The 17,375-nt window shown below is 39.0% G+C and overlaps 2 protein-coding genes across 2 annotated transcripts; both read right to left on the bottom strand.

Annotated features, from left to right (window-relative positions):
- Nucleotides 1–439: 439 nt before the first annotated feature.
- LOC101294764 lies at nt 440–988 on the bottom strand. The gene has a single exon (XM_004300777.1). It carries the CDS (start codon nt 986–988, stop codon nt 440–442), a length of 549 nt encoding a protein of 182 aa, XP_004300825.1.
- A 5,222-nt stretch (nt 989–6,210) lies between these two features.
- LOC101294470 (respiratory burst oxidase homolog protein A-like) lies at nt 6,211–14,087 on the bottom strand. Its single transcript, XM_004300776.1, has 14 exons — nt 13,433–14,087; nt 13,088–13,247; nt 12,870–12,918; nt 11,813–11,926; nt 10,272–10,694; nt 8,960–9,346; nt 8,771–8,866; nt 8,562–8,677; nt 8,300–8,467; nt 8,047–8,206; nt 7,748–7,939; nt 7,530–7,658; nt 7,348–7,426; nt 6,211–7,262 (listed from the first exon to the last, which is right to left on the bottom strand). Exons 1-14 carry the CDS (start codon nt 14,085–14,087, stop codon nt 7,153–7,155), a joined length of 2,838 nt encoding a protein of 945 aa, XP_004300824.1. The 3' UTR covers nt 6,211–7,152.
- Nucleotides 14,088–17,375: the final 3,288 nt, after the last annotated feature.

The following is a 17,375-nucleotide window of genomic DNA, read 5'->3' as shown; positions in this document are numbered from 1 at the left end:
TGATTAATAGATATATGGAGACTTTCATTTCAAGGTATAGCAGCCAAAAATGCACAACCGCGAACCGTCCATTTGCAGTTTTCAGTTTTGTCTTTGGCGGCCTATTCTGAATTTGTTATAGGAGCATATTCAAATGCTTCGGCCTGTTACATCCGTGGTCATGATTTATGTTTCCAATTAATCTAGCTAGTTAAGCCTTTCAAAGGAGAATAAATCAACCATATTTCATATGAACATAATTGTAAAAGAATGTATAATCAATATATAACTCAATCACCCAAATGCCAACAGCTACAAAGTACATCTCGAATACCCAAAATGAAAAACTAACGGAAAAGATACAAATGGAATACTAGCTAGGTAGATCAAACAGGCACATAGTAACAAAGCTCAATCCCCCAAAATTCTACATCTACAACAAATATAGAACTTCGCTCGATCACTTGCACTTCAAATCATCAACAGTCCTGGTTTTCAAATTGAGCAACATGGTGCAGCTCATTTTGCCAGACTTGTTCTTCTTGATGATCTTCATCACCTCGACCTTCCCCTTCAAAGTGGACTCACTGGTCAGGGGAACAACACCAGCGCCTATGGCGGTTGTGAGGTTTGTGGTTCCGGACAACTTGCTCGAGTCAATGCTAATGGTGATGTCAGTTCTCCTTGTCGATCGAGCTTTGGCTTTCTGGCTCGGGACAGCAGCAGTTCCGATCACTTGCCCTTCGTACAAGATCGACACAGTGCTGTTGGGGTACTTGAAGTGACCGAAGTTCGTGTTCTTGACAGCAAATTTGGTCACCAAATCGCCGCTGAAAGATGCAGCGGTGGAGCTGTCGGAGTTGAAGTTACTGACAGTCGCGGTTTGGAACCTGACTTTAGGACCCTTTATCTTCATCACTGTGAGTGCGAAGATGGTGATCACTATGATTTGAAACACGATGAAAATAGCAACATAGGCTAGGCACTTCTTGTTTCCCCCTCCTTTCATTTTTGTATCTGGGATTGTATTTGTGTTTGCGAAGAAAGGAAACTTTGTTTATGAAATTGGGTACTCAAAGATGTTTTAGAAAGCTGCAAAGGAGACGATGGAGGAGATGAATGTTTTGGAAAAGCAGAGTGCATGTTGCTGTATTTATATATTCTTTGGTGTCTGAGATACAAGATAAATGGGGTTAATTAATTAAGGAAATACAAGTGGAGACATGTGATTTGTTTTCTCTTGGCTTATTAGTTTTTTTTTTTTCCTTCAATCTTTGATTATTTCTGAGTTGATATTTCTAAACGTGTTCGGTATGGAAGACTTTGACCAACAATGATATTGAATTTTTTTTTTTTGAAACAAAGGCGGGCTGAACAATGATATTGTAAATTTGCAATAATGATAGAACCTTCTGTAAAATATCTCCACCATATAACCCATCAGTTTTATTTTCCCAACTAGCTCTTAATCAGCTAGGTTGCTTCTGAATTTTTAATTTAGGATTTTAAGGGTACGTTAGGGGTTAGAGTTTAATTAGTTATCCGACACTAATTATCTCTTTTTTCTGTTTAACAGGAGCTAGGTAGAGCAAAGTGCACTCTTACCTCAAATTAATTAATAAAAAATAAAGATTATAATTAAGTTAGATGACACTAAAACCAGTACCGAAAAACACCAAACAAAAGACATCAAACTACACTATAAAACAAATCAATCTAATTGTCTCCTTTACAAACGAACGCGTCCATATAGTTAGGATATATTTAAGTATCTCGATACGTATATCACATTCATTGAAGTACAGATGGTGAAATTCAATCAAACGTGTAAATATTGGATATCAAGTCTCGGTACCCAAATGAACACCTTAGTCGTATTCAGTACACACCAAGCTTAATTAATTCCGAAACCAAGGACATGGAGCCTTGGACACCTACATTGACTAGGTTTTATGGTAAGAAAAAGACTCTTGGATGCTCAAGTGGGATGATTGTCACGTAAAGATATGTTATCGATCTTCTGGAAGAGAAAGACACCTTCGAATTGTACGTACAGCTAGCACATTAACGTGTGGCGTGCGAAGGTGCCAATGTTACAAAGTCTACCAAGAAAGACCAGACTACGTCGGTCGTTTTGCAAGCCGATCGGGAATGTCCATGGAAGAGCAGAGAGAGTATTATCATTATCATTGTCATTATATTAGAGTTACAGGGAGACCTTGGCAAAGGATAAAACAAAACGAAGGTGGCTGCTCCTTCTCCATCAAGAACTGCTCCTCTCCTGGACTCCGATCCTATATATGAAGCAGCAGCCATTATGGACCGACGAAGAGAGAGACCTTTGGAGCTTAGCACGGGAGTGGGGTTTGAGCTACTATTGAATTGCGTGGTGTTGCCCTCGTAACAACAAACATCAACAGCTAAAAGATGCCTGATCCTCTAGCTCTAGTCTCTTCACAGTCCAATCTACTATATATATTAGGGCAACGTTTCAACGTGGAATATCATTTCAAACATGGCACCAGATTAGTGTTAAGATTAATCCTTACTTCAAACAACCTACGTACTAATACAACATTACAAATTATAAGCACGGATTTGGGAAACCTTGAGCAATCGTCCAGACATGGACGTCCATGCTTGAACATTTCTCTCTTATTGGATAAATAATTTGATTCTAACAGGGTGTTGATAATAACTAATAAGAGAATCCCAGTATCATGACGTGGCAGTTTCAATCATTCAACTACAATATATCATGAACATAACAAGTACCTCCGTTCCAACTCAACGTAATCTGGATTCTGAAGTAAGAACGTGCATTAAACACAACCATGCATAGACACAGACTCCACCAATGCGTTGGAGGTGTATGCTGTTACTTATTAACTCGCTGGAACTCGATTCCAGCTCACCATTGCTCAGTGAATCTCTCTTCTCAGTTTCCGAAACCCAATGATGGCATTGAGAGATGGAGGATGAGGTTACTGAGGTGGAATCGGAGTGGAGGTTACACCAGATGAGTGAGCCATCTGATTCGCCGGTGTAGAGCGTCGGGGGGCGGTGGATCACGGCGGCGGCGATGACGCGGTGAGAGGGAGGCGTGGCGGACCATATGACCATTTTCAGAGAGACTTCAGCAGCCTTTCGTCTTTTTTTCTTTTTTATGAAGGGTGGACCCCCTAGCCCCTATACGCCCATGACGCGTGGCACCGCCTAGGCACACGACGTGTCCGCCTACCCCGCACTATTTAGTTTCAGTCTTTTTTAACTGATTTAGTATTTTCTCTCTTTTTTTTAAAATGGTGGACCCCGTAACCCGTGTAGACTCACGACACCTGTCACCGCCTAGCCACACGGCATCTCCGCCTAGGCCGCAGGATTGTCGTTTGTCTTTACGAACGACCTGTCGTTTGTGATGTTTTTATCAACTTTCATGCGTCAGTGAATCTAGTATATAGCTGAACCTCTGAGGTACAATTTGGGTAAAGTCACTTCAAAGGCCCATAACTTTGATAATGAGGAAGCAGAGGTTGGGCCAAGAATTATGTCTATCTTAACCCAAAACCATGCTAAACTTAACTAAGGAATGGCAATAGGTCCAGACTCCAGAATGTTTCAGTTTATGCTGCATAAAGTTCTTTTCAAAAACTAATTAAGCATAGTTTTGGTTTTGCTAGATGCATGTTTCTTGTCTTTGACTTGGTTTTAGTTAATGAAAAACTGGATTACTCTTTGTACCAGACCTTCTTCTGGGATCTTTTTGTGATCATCTGTGTGTATTTTACTGAAGCAGTTAGGAGTACCCGAACTTAAGGAGGTGAAGGTTGATAAGAATATTAGCATTAAGAAATCTTCATCCATCCTGCTTTCTACAGTCTCCTTTAGTGCTTTGGCAACTTCTAATGAGTAACAACTAGTAACTTTTATACCAAATGCGATTTTTCTGGGTGAGTTGGTGAACTTTAGAAACATGGTACTCAGGGGCGGAGGCAGTGCAGAGGTTGGTGGGGCTCGAGCCCAACCAAGGTTTTTGGGATTGAAAATAAAACTAAGTGTATTATGTTTTTTTATTAGATATATATCTTTTTTGTGCATTCAAGCCCACCTAACTTCCGTACTTTTACACATCTCATCTTCCTCTGTATGCGACTATATCTCTACTCTTCAATTCTTCTTCTTATCTTTCTAATTTTCTAGTCTTATCCTGCTTAAATCTCTAAAGTTCATTGAATATAAATTTTCTAATCTTCTTTTTCCTATATTGAATCCGATAAAATATCGGATTTCAATCTATTCTTATTGGGTTTTCTAATTTGTCTCTTATTTTTTAAATTTTCTTCTACTTTTATTGCCGCCTATTTTCATTTCTTTCAAAGACTCGTAATTGACGTATGCTTGAGCTCCTACACTTTGCATGGGTATACAACAAAAATTTTTTTGGCCTTCCGCCAAATTTGAAGCCCACCCCATGTTTAAATCCTGGATCCGCCACTGATGGTACTGCTTTTGTATATAATGGAACTAAGCTCCTTCACTCAGGCTTCCACGTAAAGATAGGCCTCTTCAACTCTTCTTCTTAACTTCTGGAAGAGAAAGACACAGCTTCGAATTGTACGTAATCTGGGGTGCGTTGGAGGTGTATGTTGTATTGCTGTTGCTTATTATCGCACCAGAGATTGAGTTCAGCTCAGCATTGCATGCTCAGTCAGTCTCTCTACTCAGTTTCACGAAACCGCAATGGGGTCACAGATGGCCAGGTTGGCTCTGGCGCAGCAGCGTGGCCACATACACAGGATATAACTAGCTATATGTACGCACGAGTTCCTACGTAGGATGAGGGAGCCATTGGGTCCGCCGGTGTAGAGCGTCGCTGGGTGATGGAGCACGGCGGCGGCGGCGGTGACGCGGTGAGAGGGAGGTGTGGCAGACTTCAGCGGCCGAGGGAGAGAACACTTTTTTTTTCTTCTTCTTTTAACGAAAATGATAAAGGATGGACCCCACTGCCCCGCTAGGACTACGACACCTGGCACTGCCTAGCCCTATGGTGTCTCCACCTAGAGAAATTTTTCTGTCTTCCAGAAAGACCACGTCAGCATGCTTAGTGGTCCTCCTTGACCAATAGGAAGTGGTCATGTAGTATTTTTTGACATGTCATAATAATGTGAAACAATTGTATTTAACTTAAGTAAATTCAACTTTAAAAAAATGAATTAAGTAAAACCGAATAAGATCAAACAAAAAAAAAACCCGGAGATCTAGATCTAGGGTTCATCTCATCTCCTTACCAAAAAAAATAAAAATCAAATCTCCATGATAGTTCAATAAATTAAGATCACTCACTTAGTACTAAAGACATTCTAGAAACTCTTTTATGAGGGCATTGAGACATTTGAAAGAAATGTGAAGGGTTTAATAATTATTTTGGAGCGGTTCAAACCCAGCTCCGAAGGCATACAAATCTCCTTGTTGTTCAATTTAAGGTTTTTCTTTGCTCGTTTCTTCGACCTCCATCCTTTTTCAACTACCATGGAGATATGGAATTTTTTTTCTTCTTTTTGGTGAGATGATGAACCTTAAATCTGAGTTCTTTTTTTGTTTGATCTTGTTTGGTTTTACTTAATTTATTTTTTTAAAGTTAAATTTACTTAAGTTAAATATAATAATTATTTTATCATATTATGATATATCAAAAAATACTATATAACGACTTCCTATTAACAAAGGAGGACCACTATACATACATGAAGACATGGTCCTCCTAGAAGACAGAAAATTTTTTTCTCCACGTAGCCCGCTTATTTACTTGTAGTTTTTTAACTGATTTAGGATGATTTGGTCATTCGCTCTTTACCTTTTTACTTGTAGACACACGACACCTGTCACCGCCTAGACACGCGGCATCTCCGTCTAGGCCGCAGGATTGTCGTTTGTCTTAACGAACGACCTGTCGTTTGTGATGTTGTCTTTAACGTTCTAGCGTCCCTGTAGCTAAAGCTTAACCTCTGAGGTACAATTTGGGCAATTTCACTTCAAAGGCCCATAACTTGATAATGAGCAAACAGGTATAATTTTTAGTTGGGCCAAAATTTTTGTTTCTCTCTTAACCCAAAACCATGCCAAGCTTAACTGAGGAATGACAACAGCTTAGTGGTGCACATAGATAATTTAGTTAATGACTAACTGGATTACTCTTTGTATCAGACTATCAGACCTTCTTCTGGGATTTTTTTGTGATTATGAGATCATCTGAGGAGTATCTTTTATTGAAGCATAGGAATACCAGAAGAACAAATATATATGTGGGATTCAAGTTCTGAGTTCAGACTATAATGAACTAATTCTTTTCTGTACATTGGATACCAAAATCTTCCAAAAGATACTGCAATGTTATGCTTCCATTCATATATATGGATCTCAGGATCTGACCCCCAATGAGAAAAACTTAGAAGTATGATCCTCATTTAAAGCCAAAACTCCATTATTGTAAAGTACCCTATAAAAAATAATTGCATTTCCACGTGGTCCTCTGCATCATCATCCTCAAATTCTAGAAGGATTCTCTGAGCCCACTTTCACAAAAGATGAACATGAAGATTTTCCTCAAACAGACAGAACCATCTCACTCCCACCTCACCTCATCCCACAAGTCCAGAGAACCTTCCTCAGTTTCACTCTCCTTTTCCAAACTGTCTTCTTCTGCCCACCAATGGGTGTCTACCACTCACCCCATTCAAATCTTTTACCAATCTTGGGTCAACTTCTCCACGGTAGCTGTACCACACTCTAAGCTGGTACCTTCCCCAACAATGACAGTTTAGGTCACTTGCTCTACCTCACCTATAATCCCATCTCAGACCACTAGTACAGTGCAGGGCTAATATTGCATCACTGAGATTCCTAATCATCAATCTCACTAACCAGAACATTTCTTCTGGTTGTGCTATTGCTTTGATTTACATATATGACTAAATACTAACACTTGTATACATCACTGTTTGTTTTTCTTTTTTCTACCCAAGACTGTACAAATTACTCTTCATTTTATTGACCTACGATTAATGCAAAATTTCTTACTCTGCAAGTAATGGAGTTGAATGGAAGTGATGGAGTTGAATGGAGAAGCTGAGGCAAGAGTGCTATATATACTTATATATGCATTCCAAGAATCTTTCAAAAGTGCTCCTTGTGAAATTCAAATTTGGTTGGACCTTTTTGATTGAACTCATAGCAAAGCTTGCTGAGTTCTTTGGCCAAAACTGGTGCTCCACAATAGAATACCCCTGAATGTTTCAACATAACAGAATAAATAAACTTGGAGAAACCAAACTCTGTAAACAGTTTTTGTGCTTGAGGAAATTGTCTCACCTATCCTTGCACCATAGTGCTTGGAGCAAAATTTAGAGAAAACTTTCTTCCAGTTAGGCCTTGCAAAATGAGTACGAACCTGATCACAAGAATCAAATACAAGCAGTGAATTTCATATCTAAACTTTCTGGTATGCAATTAGCATTACTGATTTAGAGAATGAAATAGATCAAATTTCATACCCTAGTGCCAGATACAATGTCAACCCCATTCTTAGCATGGTTGAGAGCTTGAACCATGGTGATTAGTGTTGATCGAGCGTCGCCTTCTTCATACACACTAGTCAAGTAGTTGTGCATCTCAATGACACCCTAAATTCAAGTCAAAAGGCATGAAGTTAACAACAAACAAATACATGGTCAACTACAGTCAAATTCAAAGGCATAACGTTTGTAAGTACCCTTTGATCTTGATCCGCAACTTCATTCATCACTCCTTTGAACCAATCAAATGAGCCTTGTTCCCTAGTTACCCAATAGAAGTAGGCATTAGTGGTCTTCAGAGTCTTTTTTCGTTTCGGATTAAGCTTGTTGGGAGAATCTGTACTTCCTGAACTTAGGTCTGAATTTCTACTGAAATCTGAGAGAGAATCCTGAAAAAGAAGACAGCAGAATTGTGAGTTGGCAAATGCCAGATGATACTCCTTAAAATAAATGGACACTGACTTGGTGCATAGCTTTCATGAAAAAGCTAACTTACTGCCTGTTCCTCCATTTTGACAATATTGTTGAGCAAATCTTTCAAAATACTAATGAAAGGTGTTGCCCCAATCCCAAGTCCAACAAGCAACAGGACATCATACTTCCGATAGTCTTGTGCCGGCGCTCCATAAGGTCCATCTATCAAAAGCTTGGGCAAACTGTTGTTCAAAAACTTATATTTAGATGTTACACAAAATCTTGACCAAAAACAGGGAAGACAATGCTAGAAGATATAATTAAGCAATACGCACCTTTTCTTGGTGGTCTCATCAGCCCTTAGTAGGCCACTCTTCCCTGCTAAGGGAGGCTCACAGGCTTCTGAGAATACCCTCTTAAGCTCTTGTGTCCAGTCACCAAGCTGACGGATGTGAACGCTAAGGTAGTCATCTCCGGGAGCAGACGTAATAGAAAACGGATGCCTGACGTACATACAAAGAGCATCTTAACATTCACATAAGAAAACCAGGCAGTACTGATATACAGAAAGGGGAAACATAATTTTTGATGACTAACCACTCAAATGGGGAAACAGCTGGGCACTGAACAAACATGTACTGTCCACTTTTGTATTTAAACTGAGGTGGCTTAGACATTTGCAATGTGAGAACATTTCCAGGATATATAGCAACCTATTTAGAATTTTAAAGAAAATAGGTTTAAATTGAAAAGCAGTCCTGCTAGAGAAAGGACCTAAAGTTTTAGCACAATATATGTTTGCTCACCTTGAGAAGCCGGACAGTAGAAAAGCCTGACCGGAAGACTCTCAGGATTCTTTCACCAGCATATAGTAAAACTGGAACGGAGAGATACATCCAAGTCTGGAAAAATGAAGACGGCAACCTTAAGCAAATTATACACAATGATAGACCTTTTAATGTTAGCAATCAATGCAAGGAGATTTCAAATTATACCGTCTTCAGGTACCATTTGTGCACAAGATAGAGGAAGACTCCATGGATAATGAGCAAGGCATAGACGATGACAAATAGGTGATGAGAATACCAGAATGCATTGTAACCAGTGAGCCTATTGAAGGGCTTCGGCAGCTTAATGAGGCTCCGCCTGAACCATTTTGTTGCGAGTGTGAAAGCAATTGTCATGCATATCACCATTAAAATTCCAGTCACTCCCTCGGCACCTTTAACCAAATCCAAGTATGTCGGTTTATGCGTTCCAAAGTCATCATGCAAATACTCCTCATAAACTGATTCTGGCACCTTTATAAGCCTCGGAAAATCACAAGCAAGATGATTCCCAGCATGGAGAATGACACCAATTACAATGGCTGCAGCAATACTCTGCAAACATTAGCAAATGAAAATCATCAGTAAAGGGCTAATGTCTAAGCATTGCATGACTATAACAAAATCAAACTCAGGACCTCTACAAATCATCTCTGTTATTCATGCAGTTATACTCCTGCTCTTGGAGATCCTAAGGTAAACCTTGATACGCAAACAGATATATCTATGTCACTGTGAGTCAATATGTGTCATCAATAACCATTACAGCAGGCACGCCAAGCACAATGCACTGATGATCATAATCTTGAGCACTTAAGAGAACACAAATCATCCCAATTTACAGTGTCAGATAATTTTTTTGCAACAGTCGTCTGTCATGGCTATTGCTACGTACTCAAGACTTCGTCCAACCTTGCTTTAGCTGTGAAGAAAATGTTGAAATTGTTGCAATGACTAGCCACAGTTCTGGCCTTCTTGGACAAATTTAATCTAAATTCTCTAATTACGCTGATTGATGCATCGAATTGTTAGATTCGATATGATCAGTACTACTCAAATTTGGTCGATAATAGTCGATAACAGCTGGTTAATGATGTGTCGATCATGACCCTTTAGCTTTGGAAGTAGAAGCTAAGTGACCAGAGTATGACATATATTTTCCTTTTGGTTCAATGAAAAAGGAAAAGTAGCGTAGGTATAACTCGATCAATCTGGTCTGGTTTCCACTATCTTCTGTTCTAGCTTTTACCCTCAAGAACACAGATGGGCTACTTATTCGTCAACTTTCGCTGCGTGTATGAAATGTGCTTTCCAGTTTCCATTTGAAGCTGTATTTCCATTCATTTTGGCTAGGTCAACCTCTCGAATTGACTTTACCACTAAAAAGACACCCTCAAATTATTTGGGTCCCAAGACAACAAACCTAAGTTGTAAACGTATAAAATAAGCAAAGGATGATGAGGGTTGGTGAGAATGTTACCTTGTGGAAGTTGATATTATCATCGAAAGGCACAACGAAGCCGACCCTGGTGTTCCTCAGCCAAGTGATGGTGTTTCTACACACCGGTAACAGCACCAGAGCCATGTTGAACTTCAACGTCTCCGCCGCGCCCTTGGCCGTGAGAAGACAGTACCCCATTATCTGAAACGAGTTTTTCTGCTTGTACTGGAAGAACTTCCACGTAAAGAGTCCGATCATAATGCACACCCAGAGTGTCAAAACCCAGAGCCTCTTCCAGTTCTCTTGCAAGTAGTAAATGCATTTGCTGCTGATTCTGCGTATTGGACTTCTCCTTCGGAGGCCTTGGAGGTTCTGGCTCAGTGCTTGGCTCGTGTAGCTCAGTGCTTGGCTGTAGTTTAGGTAGGTGTCCTTTTGGAGCAAAAGGGTCTCCAATTGCCATAGCTGCATCGATCATCATCACCATGAGCAATAATATCATATCAGAGATTTGAATAGAGCCATGCAAATTATAGATATCAGATATCTCCGTGATGTCAACTCATGAATCATGGCAAATCTCACATGCGTGGATACGTGTTTGAGTGAAAATTAAGCATAATGAAATTAGCACAAGTCCACACGGGAAAAGAACTTTATATATGTGGTGTCAACCAAAACCCCATCTATGTTGAAAATAAAAACTTTTGGGGGACAAAAGAATGTGCCTAGCCTCTAGTTTATGGGTTAACTGCAATGACAAAAATAATTTGTTATGATTGAAGGTTAAAGTAACTCGTAATTTTTATGATCAATTTGCCACAACTTTTATCGATACATGAAAGGAATAACTACAACAGAAGACCGCAGGGCACACTTCCTCCTAAATTCCCTCCTAACTAATCTAATCTAAATGAAACGTTAAGAACACAACAATTCGTGAACATGAAGAATTGAGTTTAGCAATGTAATGTATAGGATACACCTAATAAAATTAGCATGGGAGGAAAGAAAATGTAGTGTCGATGGTGTAGTAGGTAAGGATGATTATCAATCTTGACATGGATTCACGACAATATCTTTAACCAATATATAATGCAAGTGACAACAGCATAGATCATGAGGATTGAACGTATCCACTATATGAACAACTTTGCAAGGAAAGGCAAAAATAATAGTGATTGAAACAGTCGTAAACGATTGGAATGGAAGAGGTGATAAGGTAAATGACGCATCGAAAGCTTATAAAAATGTTTCACGAGCCTTGCATGCCTTTAGAATTGGACCGCCATGAAAACAATGTAACTTCTCATAGCAATCCATACTACACTAAGAAAAAGTCCAACTGGTCAAGGACCTTATTTGATCTTAAATAACTCAATCATTGATCCGATTATTCATATCAATACAAAAAAAATATAATTTCCCAGTAGTGTTCACATGGTTACGTTCAAAACGATCTGATAGTTTACGTTTTTATATATAAGATAGTTTCTAGCAAATTTTGTGTACGTAACTCATAATGGACGTAAATGACATTTTAATGGGCCAAAAAAAAAATCATCTAGAAAAAATTGACCAACCTCAATATAGCCAAGTCTCTCAGGATCCAACTCTTCCATGATCAAAGCTGCATATTCCTCTGCTTGTTCCTTCAATCTTGATAGCTTGTTGGCGCAAGCACTCAGCATGATGATCTAATTAGAGTCATTCAAATTAAACAAATACAAATAATTAAAAATCGCATTAGGTGAAATCAAAATTCACTATAAGCAAAAGGCAAAAGAAAAAAAATCATATTAGGTGAAATGACAATTTTTTCCAACAAACACCGACTTCGTATGCATTATTTTCCAAACAAAGACCCGAATTATTTTCTTCTTGTTTTTGCCAAACAAATGGAGACCAGACTCTCAAGCTTGCATCATCGGATAACTGTTTTGACCAAAAAGCCCTCACCAACCCCACCGAAAGCGAATAAATCATTCCTCAAAAAAATTAAGAAAATCAAAACTGACATCTGTTTTAGTTTTGCAGAAGAGAGAGACCGACCTGGTGCACTCACCCGACTAATTATAGAAAATCAAAGATGCTTAAGAACATGGAATTGAAAACCTCTTGGCCAAGAAAACTCAAACCCCAAATTCTAATTTGTTTATTGCAGTGTGGTAGTTAGTTTTGGAATTTTACGTATTTAAGGTCACCCAATCCCTCCTACCGACGTCAGTTCTTTAAAAAAAATAAAAAATAAAAATAAAAATAAAAATAAAAAATTCCCTCCTACCGTCTAATATTTTATGTGTGACACCCTGTAGACCATGAACCAAATTAGCTGAAATGCCAAAGTCTAATTTTAGGGTGCTAATTTAGTCGTGATATCCAAATCTTCACGTAGAGGTGGACTTTAGGCTGCTAGTCCATGAAAACTGCAACTATATTATAAACTAACGTAACCGATTATGCAAGATCGAAATCATTTGAGGAAACGACCATTTTTTTACCGTACTAGTTAGTACATACATCAACGTATTGTCTGACGAGTAAAAACAATATATAATGTATGAATTCGTTTAGATGTTGATTAATGAATGGTATGCAATACGGATAAGAGGAATTTTGGGAACAAAAACGAAGAAATACCTCTTTCACTTCTTCTTCGGTAATTCTTCCATCTTCGTTTTTGTCCACCCTGTGGTATAAAACAGGAGAATATAGAATTAAATGGGAAAAGACAGCTTTGGCCCCTGTTGTCCAAGAGTGTTGCTTTGGGTAAATTAATTTAGAAAGGGATAGTTAATTAATATAAAACTATGGTTGAAAATGATTAGTGAGTAATTAATTAATTAATTAAAGCGTACATGTCGAAGAAGATCTGAAGTCTTGAATCGAAACTCTGATCGGAAATTTGCGACCAAAACTCGTAAAGCTCGTCCTTGCTGATTTTATCCACCTTCAATCTTCGTCTCCGGCCGAGCGCATCAAACAGTTCCAGAGCAAACTCCTTTGAATCTTTCATTCCTAAAGAGAAAAATTAATCAAACATAACAAATTAATCACACTAAGAAAACTGCTCAACGGTGAAAGTGGCATGGAGGAGGTGATCATGGAAACACAAAACACAAAGACAAATTGTTCGAAAACAATGACCGAACTAATCACAAAGAATGCGTGGAAATATTGATCATGAAATGAATGATCCCAACCTATGCATTGGGCGAAGTCGGCACGGTAGAGGTTGCCGTCTTTGGCGAGCTTGTAGAAATTGCTCTCGACCTCGTTCCATGCATCCAAGCCATTGCTCTTACTCTTGCAGTTGCTGATGAATCTCAGTCCCCGGAGCGCTTTCTGCGCTCCGGAGCGGGTTCGGTCCAGCTGAGCCCTCTGCCTCCTCAGAGCCCTCGCCGCCAGAGCCGAGTCATGGTAACCGCTCCCGGCGCCTCCTCCATTATTCTGAGAAGCAATCGCAGAAGAAGCAGCGAGCACGCGCGACGCATTTCCATGGCTCCACGAGAATCGCTTCAGCTCGGCTTTCAGCTCCTGTGAAAACTGCTTAGCCTTGGCCACCGCCTCCGCTTTCAGCTCCTGAGAAAACTGCCGGATTCTACTATTGGACGAGCTCCGCCTTATCGACGACGACCTCGAGGAAGACGCCGGAGTCGCCTCTCCGTCGTCGGGAATATTAACCACCGTCGCCGGCTCGACGCTGCGCAGGACGATAGTGTTGTCGTCCTGCAAATCTAGGGTCACCTCGACGAACTCCTCTCCCGAGGTGGACTCGGTCCCGGGAGACGTAGTGCCGCTGGCTATCGTCTTGTCCGGGACCGAGTCCGAGGCCCATCGGCGTTGATGACCCCTCATTGATGATAAAGAAACCAAACCAAGCTAAGGTAAGATCACAAACAGCAGAAAGAGAGAGAGGGATAGAGAGAGTTGTATATAATATAACGAAGATGATAATATAAAGAAATGAAGGCGGTGGTTCTGATTCGTTATTTGGGAAAATGCAGGGAGAAGGAGGAGGAGAGTGATTTGTTTAAAAGAGAGAGAGTGAAGTGGTCGCAGAACGCGGTGTTCGGAATCTATGGGAAAAGACATGTAACGCGGAGCGCAGCAATATTGAGAGAGAAGAGAAGAAAAGCTAGAAGATGACAAGGTAGCTTTGTAGCAGAGAGAGACGAGCAATGGTTATCGGGGACCCAAAATTCCCAGATGGACCATGCACAAACAAGAACACCACCGAATATATATATGTACCATCCACGTATATTAGTATATATATTAAAGTTGGTTTATATATTTTAAACTGTTATGGTATATTCTATTTTCTTGGCTTGAACATAAAATTTCGAATTTTGTTTTTGTTTTTGTTTTTGTTTTTGTTTTTGTTTATTATGGTTGATCTAAGAATTAGCACTAAAATGAAAGCTACGTTGTGTTGTGTCTTGTGTGTGTTCTTGTTGATGTGTTGATTCTTTGGGCTATTCATCATTTCAGGACAAGGAAGATAGTGGGTGGGATTCGGGAGTGGAAAGAGATAGAGAGTGAGGTTATGGAGACTCTTGTTTTCGAGTCGTTTGGAAAATTTAACTCATGTTAATCTATCGATGTTATTTTTCTGTATTGTCTCACTTTTTTTTGTGTGTGTTTTGGTTTGTATAACCGAGAAAGTTAATTATTTTAAGGTCCGAGATAGATTAATTGTAGCTTCCAAAAAAAAAAAAAGGTTTTGAGGTACAAGAATTGGTATAGAGTACTACTGGTCGTGCGTAGCTAGACAGTGGCTTTCATTTTATCCAGTTGGATCTAATAATGCTCTTAAGCACGTTTCATACATTTCAGTACAACATTAGTACGTACAACATTTTCAATTATCAACCGTACATGCATATAAATTGCTTATCTTGTACGCAAGAGATAGAACAGCAACTGATAAATGGTACTTCTCACACTAATAACCGAAGTAGTACTCGATCGACTCCTTGTGTCAAAGTAACTTACCATACACATATGTCTCATTCTAATTAGGTCACCAGTACTTCAAAAAAATTTCAGTCTAAATCTGGAAAATTAGCCATTTCCTCTACACTGGTATATGACAATGATCGATGATCGAGTTACAGCTCATGCCTGGCTAAGCCTAACTAGCTCTTGCATCTAAATGGAACGACCGACCAAATCTGTCACTAAAGATTGAGTACATGCTCAAAACCTCGAAGAAGTATATATGAACTACTTCAAAATTAAAGGTCTAGTGTGTTATGTGTAGTCAATTTTAACCTAGGCAGTTCGGTTTAAGTAAAACTATTTATACATGTAGATCTATATCAAACATGGTCGATCATCCTGAAGGCATTTTGATAGTCATACCTAATACCAAATGACAATGTCATGACGAAGTGAGTGACAGTTTTACATCACCTAATATGTTCATGTAGAATTCATGCGATGGATTTAGTTTCAAACTTTTTAGTGACCCATGACTCGATCATTCTCAGGTGAATTGGCTTGTCTGGCTGATTATCTGCTATGGGAAAATGATAACTTTCAACCAAACCTTATTGGTAAAAGACTAAAAGCCTACAGGTAACCAAATAGAATCAGTATTCTTGTGATGACGACTAATCATCTGGGCACGAAAACCCCACCTAATTATCAAAATTTCACGCCCAGTTGGGGTTAGGGTCAAACATATATATATGTGTTTATATATATAATTTTTCTTAGCTGCGGACGTACGCATTAATGGTTTGGTGCGGATTCTTATTTTTTCACCACTTTTCGATCGAATTTCCTCATATCGACAGTGTAGTATCTAGATAATATTGTGTAAATCATCTCTGCAAAATTTCAGCCAATTTGGTAATCGTTAAGGCCCTCAAACTCGAAAAACAAATGGACGGATTGAATTCTGTCCGGTTCATGTTTATACCAGAAAAACACAATTTTGAGGGCCTTAACGTCACCAAATTGGCTGAAATTTTGCAGAGATGATCTACACAATATTATCTAGATACTCGACAGTGGAGATGAGGAAATTCGATCGAAAAGTGGTGCAAAAATGGAAACCAAAACCATTGGTGCGGATGTCCGCAGCCGAGAAAGGCTATATATATGTATATATTTTTTTTGATAAAAGCTGGATGAGAACGAACCTTTGGCAGGGAGTGTCATGACACAAAATCAAGGTGGTGATGATCACACTGTTTTCGGCTCTGTACCATCATTACCAAAAGAAACCAAATTTCTTGCTTCAATTTATATGCAGGAAGTAAATTGTAGATATGTAACAAACTAACAATTAAGAGAAGAGCTAGTGTTAGAGCCAGCTGCTTTGATTACCATGGTCAAGTTCTGGCTGTTCTGGAGGTGCGATGGAAATCTCTCTTTACAAGTTTACATGCCAGAGAAATTTTTATTCAAAAGAGAGTCATGTAATCAGGCTTGTCCTTTATTAGGTTTTCGTTGCAGAACTAAATGAGGTTGGTTTAGTATATTGTCATAGATATCCTATTGGTACGTATCTTAGTTTTTACTAGACAGGCACCTCGCGGGGTATGAAGTAGTTGATGAGCTTTCGTTTTGTGATTTCGACTTGAGTAACAATCATAAGTTTTTGATTTTTTTTTTAGTGCTGTCCATTTTAGGATCAGTGGGGAAAATCACAAAACCTAAAAACCATAGTCTAGTTCAGCTACATAAACTTTAATTACATTAACAATTGTTTCATGCTTGTTTTTAAAATTTAGAATTGTAAAACATAATTGTACTGATCGCAATTAACATGGAAATTAGGTCATCATGGCTTTGTTACTGATCACAATTAACGTCAAACGGATAGAGGCCCGGAATTAAACTGTTTGGAATTACATGAGTTATCCTCGTGTTTTGAATTTCGACTAGTACTTCCTTGTTCTGTTGGGCAAAAAGGAAATAATTAATCCTCTCATTATTAGGTGCATAATAATGAGAGGATTAATGAGAAGCAAAGGAAAAAAAACACAAGCAAAGAAAACACAAGGGTTGAGGCCATTAAGATCCCTTTGACTTATATTTTTCTTCTTCAATGGCCGCACAAATAAGAAGGAAAGAAAACACAAGGGTAGCATCATTACAAAAAAAAAAAAAAACAACAAGGGTGTCGACACA

The sequence above is a fragment of the Fragaria vesca genome, linkage group LG5 (assembly GCF_000184155.1).
Source record: "Fragaria vesca subsp. vesca linkage group LG5, FraVesHawaii_1.0, whole genome shotgun sequence".
NCBI classification, from domain to species: domain Eukaryota; kingdom Viridiplantae; phylum Streptophyta; class Magnoliopsida; order Rosales; family Rosaceae; genus Fragaria; species Fragaria vesca.
The sequence above is the reverse complement of the archived record's forward strand: the minus strand, read 5'-3'. Positions and strand labels throughout refer to the sequence as shown.